This window comes from Gouania willdenowi, chromosome 5 (genome assembly GCF_900634775.1).
Source record: "Gouania willdenowi chromosome 5, fGouWil2.1, whole genome shotgun sequence".
In the NCBI taxonomy this organism is placed as follows: Eukaryota; Metazoa; Chordata; class Actinopteri; order Blenniiformes; family Gobiesocidae; genus Gouania; species Gouania willdenowi.
This window is the reverse complement of record NC_041048.1, coordinates 21,956,344-21,976,642: the sequence shown is the minus strand read 5'-3', so window position 1 is coordinate 21,976,642 and position 20,299 is coordinate 21,956,344. Positions and strand designations below refer to the sequence as shown.

General features: G+C 39.9%; 1 protein-coding gene across 2 annotated transcripts in view; it reads right to left on the bottom strand.

The window, feature by feature from the left end:
* The window catches only part of LOC114463554 (retinoic acid receptor gamma-A-like), a 61,879-nt gene that overhangs the window by 5,429 nt on the left and 36,151 nt on the right, over window positions 1-20,299 (bottom strand). For both annotated transcript variants that reach the window (XM_028447189.1, XM_028447190.1), the window contains 4 exons: window positions 6,822-6,970; window positions 1,356-1,497; window positions 1,118-1,281; window positions 831-1,007 (listed from right to left, as the gene is read on the bottom strand). In XM_028447189.1, the coding sequence (XP_028302990.1) occupies window positions 831-1,007; window positions 1,118-1,281; window positions 1,356-1,497; window positions 6,822-6,970 (632 nt within the window). The remainder of the gene's footprint in view (window positions 1-830; window positions 1,008-1,117; window positions 1,282-1,355; window positions 1,498-6,821; window positions 6,971-20,299) is intronic.

Here is a 20,299-nt window from a genome sequence, read left to right as displayed (position 1 = left end):
GTGTCTTAAAGATGCAGTATGTAAGTTTTTTTGGCACAATTTGGTCAAATATCCATAATCATCTTTGAGCATATTTTAATGCTCAAAGATGTGGACAGTGAATCTCTTCTCCTGGCCCTGTAAATGAAGTTTATAAATCCAGGACCGTGACGCTGGGTGTCAGCCAATCAGAGATCTTCCTACAAACACGTGTGCTCCATGAGCTGTTTTGGCCGTTACTTTTGGCTGCTTGACTGACGTTTCAGCAGAAGTCTCCATCACGGCATTAGGCACAACAGTTCCACAGTAAAGCAAGCGGAAAAAGGCTGACCGATGTAGAGTAGCAACAGTTTAAAGGCACTAACATACTGAATTCATTTTACAGTCTGCATGTGGAGTGATGGTTGTAACTCTGCCCTGAGCGGCTGGCAGCCTAGATCACAGCCGCCTCTGTGAACATTCTGGCGGGGACGAGCTGATGGCAGCAGCAGCTACTGAGGACAGTAACTACAATGTGATACGTGCTTTCATGTTAGATTCTCTAAAACATCAGAAGATTCTCCAATAACACAAGATAAAGTCTCTACATTTGTCACTTGTCTCTATTGAGAAAAACATTTGCTAAGAGCGTTCAGAAAAGATATCAGTAAGGGAGGCTAACTTTCAGTTTCGAAACGGAACAGAGAGAGGATTCTACACACTGCAGCTTTAACTGCTCCAGGTGTTCCGCTCATAATCGAGGCATTTTTTGAATTTCCCTCCTAGTGGCAGGTCGGGAGAAAGCAGATGTTTAGTTACTCTTTGAAATGTTAAAAAGGTGTGGATGAGTGTAGAGAAACAGGACCAAGTACCAGGATGTCCAAACATGCAGATTTGAGGAGGGTGATCTGGTCAGCGATGGTGAGTGTGGTGAAGCCCGGTAACCGCTTGGCAAACTCCACAATCTTTATAATGCACTTAGTGGAGAGCTCGCTGAACTTATCCCAAAGGCCCAAGTCCAGCTGCACTCTGTGGTCTGCACTGGAGTTCTGGGAGAGAGACAGAGGGTGTCTGAGCTCAGTCCGCACACGGTGCCTGTGTACATTCTGCAAAGCACAGAGCTTAAAGTGGAGCAGGAGAGCTGAGCCTGCACACTCACTGTAGTGTATTTTCCCAGCTGGCACAGAGATGGAAACGTCTCCTGGTGGGCTTTGCTCACTTTGTTCACCAGCTCTTCCAGTTCTCCACTCAGCTCGTAGTTCTCGGGCAGCACCACCTCCTCCTTCACATCCTTCTTCTTTTTGTTCCTGTCATTACGGACAGCTACAGGGGAACACGGCGTAACGATCAAACATGTGAAGGGTGTTTTGAACTTTAACTCTTCCTCAGTCACTGACCTTCTTTGGACATCCCAACCTCAAAGCACTTCTGCAGCCGACAGTACTGGCATCGGTTGCGCGTTACTTTGTTGATCTGACAGTTTTTCTCTCTGTGGCAGGTGTACACCATATTTTTCTGAATACTGCGGCGGAAGAAACCCTGAAAAATATACATTAAAAAATACTTTTACAACTCAAAATCACTTATTTAGCACATTTCATGTCAGTGTGCTTTATTTAGACACAAGACCAAGAACAACAATACGGTATATAAAGGCAGGTTCCCCATTAGGAGATATTATATAAAGAAAAACTAATACATGGCTCAGTTAATTGATTAAAAATAAGATAAATGAAAATAAATATATGAATTGATTAATTAAATGAATAAACAGATTAAAATAATAATAAATGTCAACTCTAATTAATTAGTTTAAACAATAATATAAATAACATTTTTGATATATTAAAAAACTAAAGCTAATATATTATCCAAAGCAACATGGGTTGATTTAGTGAGAATAAACCTTTATCTGAAGTGATCAGTAGTTTGTGAGCATGTCGTAAAACTAGGGCGGAGCTTACTAATTATTTTTTTTTTTTTTTTTTTTTTTTTTTTTTCTTTTTTTTTTTTTTTTTTACCTTGTCTGCACATGCTTTCGAAGGTTAACACTACAAGAAGTGCAATCTTTTGACAGCAATGCATATTTTATTATTGCAATTAAATAAATTTATTTATTTCATTGCATAATTGTGACCGTCACCAGCCCTCCCTAGGGAAGGGTAAGAAATACTTTATTAAAGGGAGGATGTAAAAAAGAGAGGGCAGTGTTACACCAAGGTGAGGGGTTGGAGGGGGGTGGGGAAGTTAACAGGGAAGAGGGATACAAGATAGGATATGGAATGGGTGAGGAATAGTTTTAAGTGATGCGATGTGAAATTGTGGTTGTGTATATTGTGTTTATTGTTGTGTTGTCAAGCCAGTTTGGTGACCAGTGTGTGGTTTAGGAATAATGGTGGTGGCTGTGAACAGAGGAAGAGGTGAGTGGAAATTCCATAAAACAGGTATTTGGGAACAACGTGTCTAAGGTTGAGCCCAGTATGAGTGTTATCCCACAGCCCAAGGCCAGTGCATCCATGACAAATGTATTTCCAAGTACCGCCACTGCAAAACCCAAGAGCCGCCCCCGGGCCCGAAGAAGCAGTCAGGCCAGCAAAGAGCTTACTAATTAAAGCATTAACATACAACAGGAAGTAACTTAAAATCCTTCCTTTGTTTTATTTGGAGGCAATGAAAGCATAATTCAGTTTTAAAATACCTATCTTCATTTTACTGTTTGTAGCAACAAATGATATTAAGCAAAAATGTAGGCAAGGGAAAAAAGGTTTTCTTTGTTGCAGCTTCCATTACTTCATACCAGTGATATGTGCTAATTAAAAACATCAGAGGGTGCCTTTACATACAGTGGTGTGAAAAAGTGTTTCAGATCAAACAAATGTAAGCAGTCAAATATAACACAAGTAAAGACAAAATACAGTTTTTTAATGAAGGCTTTTACTAATGAGGAAGAAAAAAATGTAAAGCTGCATGGCCCTGTGTGAAAAAGTGTTTGCCCCCTAAACCTATTGACTGGTTGGGCCACCCTTAGCAGCACCTGCAACCAAGTGTTTGCGATAACTTACAGTGAGTCTTTCACGACGCTGTGGAGGAATTTTGGCTCACTCATCTCTGCAGAATTGTTGTAATTCAGCCACGGTGGAGGGTTTTCGAGCATGAACCCCCTTTTTAAGGTCATGCCACAGTATCGCAATAGGAATGAGGTCAGGACTTTGGCTAGGCCACTCCAAAGTCTTCATTTTGTTTTTCTTCAGCCTTTCAGAGGTGGACTTTCTGGTGAGTTTTGGATCATTGTCCTGCTGCAGAACCCAAGTTGGCTTCAGCTTGAGGTCACGAACAGATGGCTGGACGTTCTCCTTCAGGATTTTTTGGTAGACAGCAGAATTCATGCTTCCATTTATTACAGCAAGTCTTCCAGGTCCTGAAGCAGCAAAACAGCCACAGACCATCACACTACTGCCACCATATCTTACTGTTGGTGTGATGTTCTTTTTCTGAAATGTGATGTTACTTTTACACCAGATGTAATGGGACACAGACATTCCAAAAAGTTCAACTTTTGTCTCGTCAGTCCACAGAATATTTATAAGTCTTGGGGCTCATCAAGATGTTTTCTGGCAAAAACAAGACGAGCCTTAATTTTCTTTTTGCTGAGCAGTGGTTTTGGTGTTGGAGCTCTGCCATGCTGGCCATTTTTGTCCCGTCTCTTTCTTATGGTGGAGTCATTAACACTGACCTTAACTGAGGCAAGTGATGCCTGCAGTTCTTTAGATGTTGTTGTGGGGTCTTTTGTCACCTCTCGGATGAGTCGTTGCTGCGCTCTTGGGATAATTTTGGTCGGCCTGCCACTCCTGGGAAAGTTCACCATTGTTTCGTGTTTTTGTCGTTTGTAGATAATGACTCTCACTGTGGTTTGCTGGAGTCCCAAAGCTTTAGAAATTGCTTTATAACCTTTTCCAGACTGATAGATTTCAATTGCTTTTTTTCTCATTTGTTCCTGAATGTTTTTGGATCTCAGCATGATTTCTATAGTGTTTGGGGATAGTTTGGTCTACTTCACTTTGTCAGGTAGGTCCTATTTAAGTGATTTCTAGATAGGTGTGCAGTAATCAGGCCTGAATGTGGCTACAGAAATAGAACTCAGGTGTGATCAACCACAGTTATGTTTTAACAGGAGGTTTAGGGGCAAACACTTTTTCACCCAGGGCCATGTAGCTTTGGATTTTTTTTCTAAAAACTGCATTTTGTGTTTACTTGTTATTTTTGACTAACATTTAAATTTGTTTGATCTGAAACATTTAAGTGTAGAAAACATGCAAAAAAGGTAAGAATTCAGGAAGGGGGCAAACACTTTTTCACACCAATGTAGATATGAAGCTTTTGCATGTTCTCCAAAAGGTTCAAGAACAGTGTCGAAAACAATTTGGTATATCCTCTTTAGGCGTTTTTGACATTTTTCGGGTTGGATATGAAGGAGTTAACTTTGCCATTAAAAAAAGCTTTTTAAAGCTCCTTGTTTTATTTTAGGAAATACATAATTTCATGAAGCTCAAATATTATAAAGCCTGGGAGGAAAAGAGAAGTTGGAAAATGCCCTCACACGTTCAGGCAGGAGAACATGCAATCTCCACACACACACACACACTGAGGCCCTCGCTGAATGAACCCTTGACATTCCTGCTGTGCACCAGTACAGGCCTCGTTACATACAGTACATTTCAGTCAGTAGTTCTTCTCCCATAACCTGATGTTGTGTAATTACGTCACTGATACACTAGAGGGCAGCTTTTTGCCTTCATTCACAACATGAGCTCCAAAGTATAAACTTTTATGCTCACGTTCTCAAGCACTCAGTTAATTATCATTTTACCTTACTTTACAGATAATTATATGATAACCTGACATAATATATATATGTGTATTTCAAAAGAAGACAATGGTTGTGTTTAATGTCACTGTGTAGTTCCCCTGCCCGTAGAAGTGCACATTTTGCCAAGAAGGCCAGTAACATGAACATTTAAAAATGCAAGAACAACAACGATAAAATAATATAGAACTGTATACAAGTAGAAATGTTTTATTTATTATCATTATTATTATTTTTGCTGTTTTTGCACCAATCATTAAAAGAAAATACTTGCATTGGGAAAATTATACTTTAAAGTTTTTCTGATTCTGATATTTAAATATATACAAGAATTATATAAAGACAATGTGTAAATAATTGTCTGACATTATGCAGAAAGAAGGTGCACATTTTACAAAGAAGTGTTAATATACTCCAATATTTATATATAATATAACTGCAGGCCTACAACGAATGAATCATGACGAAATCCAAACCTCTATTAGCAAACAGTATTGCAGTATGCAATCTTTAGTACAGTTTCTGTCTGCCAACTAAATAAGTCGGACAACAGTCATTTTAACGAACATTCTATACAGTGCTACACATTACACCTCCGAACTTTGGAAGCACTGGTATGACCTGAAAGGATAAGGGACTCTTTGTGATGTACTCTTTTCATGTATTCTTTATTTTTCTTCTGTGTTTTGTATATACTAGTGCGGTGCCCGTAGGAAGTATGTGTTGCTATTTACAGGATTCAGTTTACTATTGGCAGATGACACACACACACACACACACACACACGAACCTCGGCAAACAGAACAGTCTTCACCAGGGCATGAAGCAGCAGAGCTTTACTAATGTTACGCGGATCATTATAAAGTTCATTTTTTCGCTCAATGTCCTGAATAGTGGAGATAGAACAGCTGTTGAATTATGACAGTGTCTGTTTGTACGGTTGTCGTACGGACAACCTCTGGTGCTATCGGTACGGTTACCGAAGTACAAGTACGTAGCGTCTTAGGGTTAGGTTTAGTCTTAGTCACGTGACCTAAACTGGCCAAATAGGGGCGCTACATAGAAAATTAAAGCTGTTGAACAGGCCCTATCTATCTATCTATCTATCTATCTATCTATCTATCTATCTATCTATCTATCTATCTATCTATCTATCTATCTATCTATCTATCTATCTATCTATCTATCTATCTATCTATCTATCGTATTATTTTGGGGCATGCTTTCACTACATTTCTATAGTTACTCGCTACCGTTTCTGTCAGATCAAGTTTATTTTTTCTGTAGATTCCATGGATCCTTGTAAGAGTTGACCATGTCCTACTGACACACCTTTAATACGTCATCCTTGTCAGTGCAAGAACCAATCAGAGAGAGGCAGGTCACATGCAATAGCAGTGTTGTTTGGACCAGAGATTGATCCTGTGATATTCCACCTGATCATCTGTGGTTCTATCACAGGCCATTGTTCCAAGTTTTTCAAACAAAAAGGGATTTGTATTGTAACAACACTAATCTAATGCTGGAAAGATAAAGTCTGCTTCGTAATGGTGATTTCTTGTCTTTGTTAGATGTGAAAAATGGTGATTTGTTTTTTGATATGGTTTATAAAAACAAAGCTTAATGTTAGGGTAGTTAATGAAACATTACAATGTTATTCAGTTATTCTATAATGTTTACGTTGCATTGCATTAATTGCACGTCTGATGATGTTTTTCAGGTTTTAATAGTCATAGTTTGCTGGTTTTGTTTTAAGATTTGACTGATTACCGTGCTATGACAATAAGTTGAGCAATTTGTCATACATTTGGAAACATCTTCAACTGACCTTTACATCTCAGGAGTGAATCACAATTGTTTAGACACCACAGTTTGAATTATGTGAGAATTAAAACAAAAGTGAAATAACTGCTAAAACAAATAAGTGCACTTTCCCTTTACTATGAATGCTGCTTTGGCATTCAAGGACCTCAACATGATTTGAGTCGGCTTGGTTTACCTTGCAGCCCTCACAGGAGCTCACGCCGTAGTGATAGCCGGAGGATTTGTCCTGGCACACGAAGCACGGCTTGTAGACCCGAGGAGGAGGAGGAGGAGAAGGAGAGCTGGGAACCATCTCCTCTGAGCTGGTGCTTTGCGTCTCCACGGCTGCATAGACAAGAAATGAGAGGCTTTTTCACTTGTTCGCTTAAATGGAAATGTTTTTTTTTTTTTTTTGTTTTTTTTGTAATTGAACCTTTATTTTACAAAGAAGAGCCCTCTCATGTTCACATGCTTACAACATTATGGTAGATTAACGTATAACCTATTAAATGGAAAAAAATAAAAAATACTTTTTTGAATAGTTTTATTCCTCCATGGAGCAGCCATTACCATGAGTTGTACAGTTTATACTGGGGCCTTGTTTGATCGTCCTCTTTATTTAGGTTTCAGATGGTGCTTATTGTTCCTTTCTAAGCCATTCCTCAGCCTGTAGCTGTGCAATAAACATCTAGCGTATTATTACACACAATCTTTTGATAGAACTTCACGACAGAAACACATCCAACACAAAAAAAACAAAAGAAAAAAAAAACATAACTGTGGTATGAAGAAGATAATAATGTTCGACCAGGAAAGAAACACTTTGATGTCAAATTTACTGTGTTCAAAACAGGGGACGGATTTAGATAAGCAAACTGCTTTTTCCGTCTCCCTTTCCGGCATGCAAAAAGACAAAAAAAAAAAAAAAAAAAAAAAAAACGGTGTGATTTCTGCTCTGTATGTCAAAGTGAATTTCTGTGATTGCAACCATGTCGGAAATGAACTGAATAAATAATAAAAAAAAATAAACCCTTTCAGAACCTGTTTTAAAGAGACATGAGCAAAATAGATAACAGCTATGACAAAATAAAGTTCAAATATTGCATACACACGATTAAAATCAAACAAATGAGCCTCTGAGACTCAGCAGGAACTAAATTATATTTATAAAAAAAAACACAATTATGTCAATGGTTTGGTTTGATTTTTTACGAGTGCTAGACAAGATAAACTTTGTAATTTTCTGGTTATTCTGCAATATGAAGTATATGATAAAAGAAACCTGAGACAATGATCATCGGTAAACAAGAAACCCTTAGTATTATTATTTTTTATTTATTTTACCAGTATGCCTTTACTTATTGGAAATTGTAGAAATCTGCAATCAATGACCAACCCAATGCAGGCCAGAGCCAGAAGGCAAGCTCAAAGGCAGACATGTTTAAAAAGAAGGGGTATAGGGGGGTGTAGGAGGTCACTGCTGACTACTTTAAAGAGACACAATTAGCTGATGGCCAGATGGCCCTGCTGATAAAATGCTGATTGGCAGCTGAGATTTGATTGGCTTCTCCATTTACTAGCCAGCGAGAGGGGGAGCGAGGAACCTGTGCTGACTTTTTGACGGACATCTACATTTTCCCCCCAGTGTGCATGTGTTTACGTGCACAACCCCACCATTTCATTGGAAAGGCTGTCCGAGCAGACGTGCCCGTATACCACCAGGCCCATGTGAACAAACAGAGGTGGGATGTTTATGAGGCTCGACTGTCTCCCTGCGTTCCTTCTCACCGTCTCGCTGAGGAGAAATGGCCTTCGCTATAACAACCATAGGATGACCACATGTCACAGTCACTGATGGAAAGAGTGAAAGCAACACTGTTTGAAGACAGGATTCCTCACAATGAAGCTGCTGCTATGAAGTGAGTCCACCAGAGGCTGCTTTAGGCCAGGAAAGTCCTGGACTAGTTGAGTGTGCTGCGAAAGGACGACTATTTAAACACCTTGGTTTGGTTTGAGTTCACACTGTCCTGTCAGAGACATGAGCTGCTTATTTTTGAGGCGCCGTAGCTCAAATTGTCCAGTGTCGATATGATTTTTGAGTATATACCACGTCTCACCTGCAGTGAGATCATTTATCACAGATTTATATCCAGAGCTGAAAGTAACAGATTACAAGTACTCACGTTACTGTAATTGAGTTGCTTTCATGGGTACTTGTACTTTTTTGGGTATATTTCTCAATCAGTCATTTTACTTGTACTTAAGTATATTTTAAAAGATGTAAAGTAATTCGTTACATTTCTACACCCAACTGTTGCTGAGTAAATTATTATGTTTTGGTTTTGAAATGATTAACGGACATTGTGAAACTACAAAAAATGAAATGACCAGACAACAATCAAATGAATCACATCACAGCCGACCAATCAGATTAAACGCGATGCATCGCTCCAAAACAGCATTGAATGGAGGTTTCTCAGTTATAGAGTTCATGAATGTAGCTATGTATACTTAGGGCCTGATATTTTTGGATTTTCTAATTGAATTCATTGGTGTTTTTTTATTGTACATTTTGACAAACATTTAACTTTATACAGATGCCTTTGTGGAAATTAAATTAAGTTCCAATTGTGCAAGTTTTTACTTGTACTTGAGTATTTTAGGATATATCAGTACTCTTTACACCTCTGTTTACATCTTTGTGTGATCTTACAGCTGCCATGCATCCACCTGCTAAACACGTTCAAAACTGTTATTTCTGAGCTTCTTCAAACATCTACACATGCTGCTCCTCCTCACTGCTCCACGTCTGCATATGATCTGTACGTAAATGGACAGGAATCCAGCTAAATCTGGACCTGAGTGCATTTCTTAAGGGAAATAAACGCCTGTGGGTTAAAGAGTGCTGGTGTGAACGCACCCCTGAAGGTGATGACCAAAGAACATCCAGATTCCTTTGAGCGTGCCATTCAACTTTCACCTTCAGTCACCCAAACTTCACCTCCCTTTGCCCATTCCCACCCCCACCCCCTTGTTTCCTGGCCCTAAATTCCTCAGTGCAGGCTGGACAGGGTTTAATAGTCGGCCAGACTCATAAGCGGACCTATAAAGGCTGTGTCTCGGATGGGAAGGAGGCCCCCGACCGGAGTGATGGCCTCTTTATTGGGATCCAGTCACCTTGGGTAGCCATTCACATCACCAACCCCAAACTCAGATCCTGTCCTAGTAAAAATAAAGAATCCCGGGTTAAAATTTCCAAAGTCACAGCCCCGCCTATAGCCTTCAATGGACAGCACAGGACTGCACCAAATGTGGCCCTCACCCCCGACCTGAACCCAGTGCCTGCCTTTAACAAGAGTGGTAAGGTTTCAAAAAGCAGAGAGGCAAAGGCACAAAGGAATAATCCAATAAAACAGAGAGGCTGGAATGAAAAGAGGGGAGAGTGAAGGAAGGAGGTGAGCCTGAGGACACAAACTTTTAAAAGTCAGCACGGGCCTACGTAGACACAACCCTGACTATTTAACTTTGACCTTGACTGAATAAGGCACATGCTAACTACCTGAGCAGCTCCACACAGAGGATCCTTTTGTTTGGACACAATTTCAAGTATTTCTTTATTTAACTGAGGTACGTCACTGTTGTTCTCAGTGAAAACACTCAACAGTTAAAATCCCCAACAACCAACCACTGATATTCAACACTTTGTTTTTCTAATGACTCGTGCACATAAATTCCACCTCCGCGGTGTTTGAGTCTTACAGAGATTTTCAGCAACCGTCATTTTTAACAGACACAGTTTGCTAAAAAACAAAGCAGTTTTCCCCACATTTAGACAAAACAAAAAAACACAGACTGTAGCCAATGATGAATGAATGCAACTTCCCTTGTGAAGCATCAATAAGAGCAAAAGCTCATCCCAAACATCACAGCAAAAAAACAACCTTTTCCTCAGCATTCACTTTCTTTTTTGTATTCATATCGTGATTCTTACAGTGTGATTTGCAACAATGTTAGTTGTTTCAGCTAATACTTTAAATTCTACCAATAAGTCAGTTTAAATCAGGGGTGTCAAACTAATTTTGGTTTAGGGGCCAAATACGGAGCAGTTTGATCGCAAGTGGGCAAAAGATTTTCTGCGGGAAAACAATATTGTTCCCTAGTTTGCACTACTACACATACATAAAATACTAAATATGCAATAAACTGATAATATACAAGCAATAAGTGATAAATATCAGTCCCGACAGGATCTTCACTTTACAATTCCTAGACATTGTGACCAATTTATATTTAATTGAGGGAAATATTATGTCATAATTTTATGGAAAATTGAAGGAGTTTGTAAGAATTTTGAGTTTTTTTCAACAGTTAATTAAAAAATGACTACCATCATTTGATATAAGCACCAGGAAACCTGTGAGCTCCTGCAAATATTGCTTAGTTTCATTTACACAATGATTCATGTTTTCGCTGTCATTTTTACTTTCTTCTGGCGGTCCGAATTCTATGCTCCAAAGGGCCAGATTTGGCCCCTGGGCCATGAGTTTGACACATGTGGTTTAAATCAATAGGTTGATTTAGAAGAATATGAAACAGTCACTGGACAGAAACACATTGAGAGATGTGGAGAAAATGTTTATACAGTTTCAAATAATATTTCATTGTCGTTCCCTTCCTCACAATTGAGACTTGAAGTTATTTTATAGCCCAATAAGAACATTTTAGCTAATAAGTTGGTTTGGAGAAATATAGACCAGCCAATGCACAGAATATATAAAAAACTATCTTCACAATCAATACATACAGTAGATCTTTAATGCTTTCATTAGCCCGATAAGAAAACTAGAACAAAGAAGTCAGTTTACTCATCTTTATTTATAGAGCCATTAAAGAACCACAGCGGGCACAAAGTGCTGTACACAATAGATACAAGCAGCAAAACCAAAAATAAAAAAACTAAGTAAAACAAGAATAAAAACTGATGTAATTATTAAGCACAACAGTGAATAATGACAAACCACAGTACACTGAAACAAGAGCAGAGTCTCATATGAAACAGCCACTGCACAACGGAAAGAAATGAAAAAAGACAAACAAAATAAAAAAGTGTACATTGTTTTATTTGTGTAAACGTTAAAAGATTTACGTTCTTATTTGTTTCGAAAAGATATTTTAGGAAAAACATCCATCCATTCATTTTCAGACCCACTTTGTCCTATTTCAGGGTCACGGGGTTCTGCCAGTGCCTATCTCCTGCTCACACAGGGCGTTAGGCTGGTGTCACGTACTGAGATTATAACCCTAATCCCAACCTAACCGTAACATAATAAATAATAAACAAGTAAAATATGTGTCCGTTCACTTTGAAAACAAAAATAACCAAAAATGAATGATTTTTTTTTTTTAATTTTTTTTTTTTAAGCAAAAATTCATTTTTCGGTAGTGTGCATGTACGCGCATGCGCATATATGCGTATATACAATCTCAGTATGATGTGAACTCAGTACATGACACCGGGGTACACCCTGGACAGGGTGCCAGTCCATATCTTAGTAAAAACATTATTTTTTAAAATTATTTTTAAGAACCACTTTTTAACTTCCAGTTATTGGACTATTCTGATCTATTCTATTCTATTCTTCTTATTATTGGATGGTTGGAAATAAAATGTTTCAAACAAGTTGGTGAATAAACAAAGTAGGCGTATACTATATGTGCATTCAGTTGTGGGAATGTGTAGGAGCTGAATGAGCAGCGTTGAAACCTGATCCATGTTTTGTGTTTATGTAGTAACACAGACTTTGTAAAAGCGGCCTTGAGAGAACAAATGGAAAAAAAGAGCTCCCATTGAAAGAACGAGGCTGCATCTGGCGCCAGAGGAGAGGTACTGACTGACAGTGTCTGAGGGTGATGAGAGCGGGCGAGGAGGGACGTGACTCTGAGAAACCTGACGGAGGCAGACAGGGTGAGAGACGCTGGGCTGAAGGCGGTGAGAGAGAGCGAGCGGGGGAGGAAGGCTTTACCTGGCGTGGAGAAAGAGGGAGAGAAGCCAAAAAGTGTCAGCAGCTGTCATCACCCTGAACTGAGCCCAGCCTCTGAGCTCCTACCTCTCCCTCCTTAACCTGCAGCTCACCCCTCGCTGTGTCACAACATCAATCAGCACGCCACTGTTGGACACAGAAGAGACGGTGTGACTCGTGTGAATCGGCTCCATCAACCTGTGTAACACTACCTGGGCACACAGCTTCAAACTAAGTCCAAGTCCTTATTGTAATCTGTCATATGACATAATATTTGTTATCACTGTTTCGTTTTCCTGCAGAAATTCTCAGGATGAAAAACAACTGGATCTGCTTCCAGCTCAGCAGCAGGAAACGCCACACCTCTGTCTCCTGTCTAACAAACTGGATCATTTGCTGTCATGTGTGTTTTCCAGCCTCCTCCTCTCCTGTTTCCTCAGTGTTTGTTGTCTGTTCAGCACATCCATGTTTAGACAACACAAAGCACAAACCTTCCTTATCAGCAACACAGCCTGAGAGTCAAAGCTCAGGGTTTTAGGATATCAAGGCTGAGTTTGAAAACATATATAACGTCTAACGCTTCATGTACTTGCACAGTGAAAATTAAAGTTCTCAGGGGTTGATAAAAAAGTACAAATCTTTACCTAAACTGCAACCTTTGTGTTGTACTAAAAAGCTGCATTTCCTCTTATCGCACGAACTTCCAGGATTTATTCAGTGTGTTTCGTACTATGACACTGGATAACGTCTTATGTTGCTCGATCACCGTGGTAACTTAGGTTGAACACCTAACCCGGTCAGGACAAGGTTATGAAATGGATAAATTCTGAGCGAGTATAAAAGTCCCGCCTCCTGACCAATCAGTTCTCTTGGAAATGCAATATCCTCCGACCATATATATATATATGAAGCCAGATAACAGAGAGATACCGGTGATATACTTATCCTGCAGCTTCGTAGTACAGGCCCTTTATGCTTGTAATGCTGTGAGAAGTGTTTGTTGTGTTTTGGATCATAAGGAAGGCCCAAATGACCTGTTTTGTGTTGATATAAATGAGATTTTATGGACTTTAAAACTTCGGATTAAGCCACAAGAGCTGCAAGCCACAAAGACTTATGGGGAAAGGTGTTCATACATAAGTTCATACATAAGCGGCTAATGTGTAAGTTCGATAAAGCGGCTCACAAGTGGTCCTATGAACCCTGCGAACGAGAACCTCAAACACGAGTGCGTGTTACATGCTCACATTGAAGATGCTCTTTTGTGGCTTTCTGAGTGTTTCTATGAAGCGAGTACTGTGACATTTGGCCTGGAGGACCTGCAGCCTCGCTCGACCTGCTAACACGGGCACATCTTATTGAACTCGACTTTGGAGATAATGTGAAAGCTTTTTGAGTGAATTTTGGGAGCACTAATAACATTGAGAGCCATGGCAAACAAGAACAAAGACACACACACACACACACACACACACACAGAGTGATGTCAGAATAACTCCTTTGCAAGCAACATATTCCAGAAAGCAAAATTCTAAAGATCTATTACAGACGTTTGGCAACTTTTATCACAGCGGGTGCCACAAGAATGTGATTGTTTGATCCGACTCCGAGGGCCACATTATGGAATAACGAACATTCTGACCATCGAAACTGCAACGAACAAAGGGTTTTTTGTCAATTGTTCTAATCATTTTGTGGTTGTTTGTTGAGACATTTTGTTGTCCTTTTGTGTATATTTCTGTAATTTTCTGTATTTTTGTTGTCGTTTTCTGTATATTGTTGTCATTCCGTTCCCCATTTCTGCATTTTTGTTGACAATTTCTTTGGTTTTATTGTCCACTTGTGTATTTTCATGTAATTATGTTTACATTTTGTTTATTGTTGCTGACATTTTGAATGTTTTTTGTTGTCATTGTGTCTGTTTCCTTATAATTTTGTTGATATTTTGTTTGTTTCTTCTGTCATTTTGTGTATTTCTTTTTTTCCATTTTGTTATTTTATTGTCTTCTTGCTGACATTTTGTAGGCTTTAGTTTTCGTTTTGTGTTTTTGACGTCATTTTGTGTATTGTATTTGTAATTTTCTGTATTTTGGTCATTTATTTTGACTCATTTATGTGTTTTTGCACCCATTTTGTGTTTTTGTGTTGGGGCCCACACAAAATTAGAGTGCCACGTGTCATTTTGAAGTAAATTAATTACAAGCAGATAAAGCTGAGGACAGAGTTTGTTTTCAGAAATGCTGAGTAAGTGATCACAACAGCAGCCGTGACGTTCTCTTTCATCAGCTGCTTTAAGTTCAATACCAGCGCAACCCTTCCTCCTCTTTCCTCCCTCACCCCCACCCAGGCACAGCAGCAGTAATAACCTTCTTCCCCCCTCTGTCCTCTCCTGGCTTCCTGCCTTGGCAGAAGGAGGAGCCCTTCCTGTCATTGGCAGTGCCTTGTAAAGGAGAGGCTGTGAAACCAGGCTACCGTCCAGGAGATAGCTCCATAAAAATGGCACCAAACACCTAAAATAAAGGAAGGCTGAGACACACACACACAAGCAACCACACACAGCGAGTCTCATCCATGCACAAATGCTACACTATTCCTTCCATCTACTTGCGAAAACTCAGAACAAGAGGCTCTGGACGTGTGAGTTGGGGCCCAAAAGTCGAAAAACTCACAGTGTACACAAAGAACCAATGCACATGTGCAAAAACAATGGAAGCTTTACATTTTGGGTTGGATTTGTTCATGGTCAAGGAGTTTATCGGTAGGGTGGGATGCAGGGGGTGCATTTATGGGGCTGGTAGTTAAATCTAGGTTTGTCCCTCCTGGCCCTTTTGTCCCTTTCTTTTTGTTTTTACAACACCTAATAAAGGCTCCCACCCCCTTTAATAATCCAAAGTCAATGCATGGAGCTGCCACCTTAAAGTCTACACTAGTCTCAGTAAACACAGCCTTTGCAAAAATTGTTAGCTAGATGTTAGACCTGAAATACCTGAAATGGTTTTACACCTTGTTATCAAAACATGGATGATCCCGAGGTAATGAAATGTCAGAAGGGAATGAAAAACTCCTCGGAGATTTATGGGTGGCTCAATGGTGAATCACCTGATTCATGTCTAGACTAACAAAAAAATGTAACTGCCTAAATGCAAGGTATTGTAAAGAGATTACAAGACACTGCAGTAACTGAAATTAATCAAGGAACCAGGCAGACAGGAGACAACGCAAATGCTACTCAAATCATTCTATCAGGGTCAGGTTGAACCATAGATAGAAACACATAGATGTGTAGAAACCCCCTGGTGGTTCATCCTCCGTATTTCTCAGCTGTAAACACTGATAACATGAAAATACAAACCATCTGCTTCTGACTTTTCCTCAAAAATATCTCCTTAAAGGAAGGATATTTATTGTTTAATGGGCATTGAATATTAATGTATATTTGCTTGGTTAAACCCTCACCCTTTCATCTTAAGCTTTGTGATTAATTATGTTCTAAAACACTTGCCACGTCTACATTAGTAGTCATGGCTTGTTGATGCGATGCACCCTTGGCAACAGTGACAACCTCAAGTGTTTTTGACAATGATGCTTTTCATATCTCACAGAGATAAGATAAGACAAGACCAGATGAGATAAGATTAGATAAGGTGAGATAAAACAGGACGAGATCAGATGAGACAGATCTGATGGGATAAGATGAGATAAAATGACAAGATGAGAAAGACAAGACAAGATAAGTAGTATGATCAGCTGGTGGAATAACGATTAATGAAGAAGACTTTTCTTGTGTCACTGGTTCGAATCCAACCCAGGTCATCGCTGTGAGATGTTGAGCAAGTCCCTTAACCGTAAAGCTACAATATGTTTTTTTTTTTGGCATCATTTGGTCAAAATCCATAATCATCTTTGAGCATATTGTAATCCAAAATGTTCTGAGTAGACAGTGAATCTATTCTCCTTCTCCTGGCCCTGTAAATGAAGTTTATAAATCCAGGAGCGTCACGCTCCTGGATTCTGGATGTCAGCTAATCAGAGATCTTTCTTCAAACACGTGTGCACCATGAGCCACTAACACAAGATAAAGTCCATACACTTGTTTCTAGTCTCTATTGAGAAAAATGCCACTAAGCGCCTTCAGAAAATATACCGGTAAAGGAGGTTGAGTTATGTTTCAGTTTTAAAACGGAGTGGAGAGAGGATTCTACATACTGCAACTTTAACCGCTCATGTTGTACGTGGTTTTGGGAAAAAAATCACAATATTTTGATATTCCGCCATGATATATATACTGTATATACACAGGTGTGGTCCTTTCCAAATCATGCCCAATCAAGTGAACTAAAAATTAAGCTGTAAAAACATCTCAAGGATGAAACACGATGTAACTGAGTTCATTGTTGAACAGTTGTGAATTGGCTGCTGTGGACAGTCTAGTTTGGAGCAGCGGTATTTATCCAGCCTGTCCCACTGTTAGGAGGAACCCAGGGCACTTTGCTCTGCACTAAACCAATTTAGCACTGGCTTGTTACCGGTAACTGTCACTCCCCGGGTTGATGTTATGTCAGTCAGTGCTGTGCAGCATGCTGGAGTTTCCTCTCCAGTTGTTAAACCCAGACAATTGGCTACTGGCCTGCCCAACACCAGAATCCCCCTCTAAATCTCACTGGTTGGGTTCAAAGGAAAGGTGACGCAGTACTTACACACAGCACTTACACATTAAAGACCAGGTCATCCACGGGTTGCCACTTTGGATTTTTCTGATAGGGTTATCTCCCTTAGCCTTAGATTATCACTAGCATCCCACAAGGCCATGAGAGCCATAGTAGCTTTTTGGTGGAACCTAAGGCCATACTACAAGTTTTGGGCTGGCTTCGGGTGTGAACACTTTAGTCCATGGCTCACACTCACGTTATTGAAGTATTACTTCTCTATTCTAGCGCAGCTCCCAGCAAGGTCTAGCCAGTACATTAACACACATTCCAAGGTGAAGATGCTGTACTGGTGTTTGAACGATAAAGTTCCAAGTGAAGCGTCGATCCTCGCATTTGGCTAACCTTGACCCGTGACACTACATTGCTTGTTTTGATGGTGGAGGTAATCGTAGTACAAACCCAATGAATGTGTGAGATTGTGAAAACTCCACGCTGAAAGAATCCCTGGTCCTGCGGGAGAATAAAATCCACTTTTCATGAGGCAGATACTAAACCGCTGCGCTGCCCTTTAGTTATTCACAGGTCAGTTGTACTGAAAGTAATCTAATAACTACACCATACCAGAGTGATACATCAGTGACAGCGATCGAGCTGTTCCACTCACAGGACTAAACTGAAGTTCTAGGTTCCCTTTACTTTAATCACATGATTGTCTATGATCAAAAATAAGATAAAAGTGTTATAAAGAGAAGGAATTCCAGATAAACCCTGCTATTATCAATGAAACCGAGAATTATTTCCCCTCAAGACCCCAAAACACTGACACACAAAGAATATCAGTGGATGTTCATCCCGACCCCCTGCTTTTGACCCTCCACACGTCTTAATCTTCTAATTAACCCTTTGTGTTTGTAATTGAATTATTTAAAGCTCTTAGTGACATGGAACAAAGTATATAAGGAGAACCATGTGTCAGTGAGGGACAAACATCCTGTTGTTGAAGAGAACACACACACACACACGCACACACACACACACACACACACACACACACACACACACACGCACACACACACACACACACACACATCCTCAAAAAGAGGAAAAAAACAAATGTGACATGAAACAAGCGGCTGTTTCAGAGTGTGGACACATTTCAGCGTGTCCCGTTAACACCTCATGACAATGAAACAAAGGAAAGTGAAGAGGTGCTGAACTGTCTCATAATAAAAAAGACACACAGGATAAGACACACACAAACACACACACACACACACACACGCACGGACATAATGACTCAATTGTTCTTGTTCTAATGTTGTCTGAAAAATGCAGCAGTTACTGGATTGTATTGGATGAACACCATCAAATAAAATGACGAGATCCAATGAGGATGTGCGGTGTGTTGAGTTGGGCCTTAAAGTTTATGTCAGCGACACACGATTAAACTCATGCTGATCAATTACAGCACACAACCTCTATTAATACCATTTGAAAGCAGTCCATGGAGAGCTCCTGTCCTTTGGATGGGTCCATCGCAGCTGATTGTAAAAGGTAGCTTATTATCAGGCTTTGTGTAGAGCTAAATGATGACATCATCATTGGATTAAGGGAGACATCTAAAACATGCAGGACAGGGACTCTCCAGGATTGGACTTCAACACTCTTGGTTTAAACGGTTTGTGACGAGTAAACAAGATGCACAAAGCTTTCGGTTTAGAAACAGTGGTTAGCACTTCTGCCTGGGTTCAAGCCCAGGGGTGGACATTTCAGTCCTTTTTATGTGGAGTTTGCATGTTCTCCCCGTTGCAAACACATGTATGTTAGGCTAGTTGCATTTTGTAGCCTTGTTCCAGGGTGTATCCCTGCCTCGTGCCCGATGGGAGCTAGACTCACACGACCCTGGACAAGAAAACATGGGTCAAACAATGAATAGATGGATGAATGAATGATCAGAAAAATTGAAAATGGATTTTCAAAGCTTCAAAAAGACATTAGTATAAAAGCTACATTTCTGTTTTGATATTAAAACCTGACACTGCATCAACGTTTCCAACAGAAAGGCCAAACTTCCGAAAGCCAAGATGACAAATGAACATTAGTGGACATTTGTCTTTCAGGCTGGCACCTGGCAAAGCTCCACAGCGAGTTGAAACAGGCCCCGCTGTGGTGTTTGTCATCCTGACGGCTCATCCGTCATCATTAGCGAGCACTGCCGACTTGACAGTGTTTGATGCTGCTGTATCTAAATAATCACTGAAGATAAATGGACTGGAGGTGCAATGCGGGTCTGTCCGGAATGATTGCAGGGGAAAAAAAGTGCAGAGAATGTATTTCATCGCAGCGCTGTGACACACATAAATACACTTCAGAGAGTCTGTTTCTATAGACAGAAAGTCAATGTTTGATTTTCCAAAGGCACAAGCCAAGTGTAATCAAAGAAGTGGAAACTGAAGTCCATGACGATAACAAAAGCTTTGCTTATTATTCTACCAGACGGAGTGACTTTTTCCTCATTTCTCTCTGTGTGAATGTTGGATTTCTTTCTTGCTTTTTTATTTTTTTAAATTCCTGATGCAATTGCTGCATTTCAGGGCTTTTGAGGAGCTGTCAAAAGAAGCATGGGGAATTGGGAAACAGGGAGCGATTCATGCTCAATCTTTTCATCTCTGCAGGCATCACGTCTCCCCCAAGAACTGTGCTGCAATCATGTGAAGTTTAGTTTAGTTCTTTAGATTGCATCAATTCAAACACAAGTTAAAAAAAAAACATAAAGTAAGCGTTGGTGGGGAGGGGAGGGGGAGAGAAAAACAGCTGTTGATAAACCTGCAACTGTGTGACTTTCAGGCCCGTTTGCCTTTAATCTGTCAATGCTGTTTGTGTTGTTTTCTGGACACATCAGCAGCTCAAATTCCTGCATTGTTTAAAGGAGCTGTCAATCATGAGGAGTCATTCATAAAGAAAGCAAACGCCTCGATGTATAAATACACTCCCAAAGCAACTCG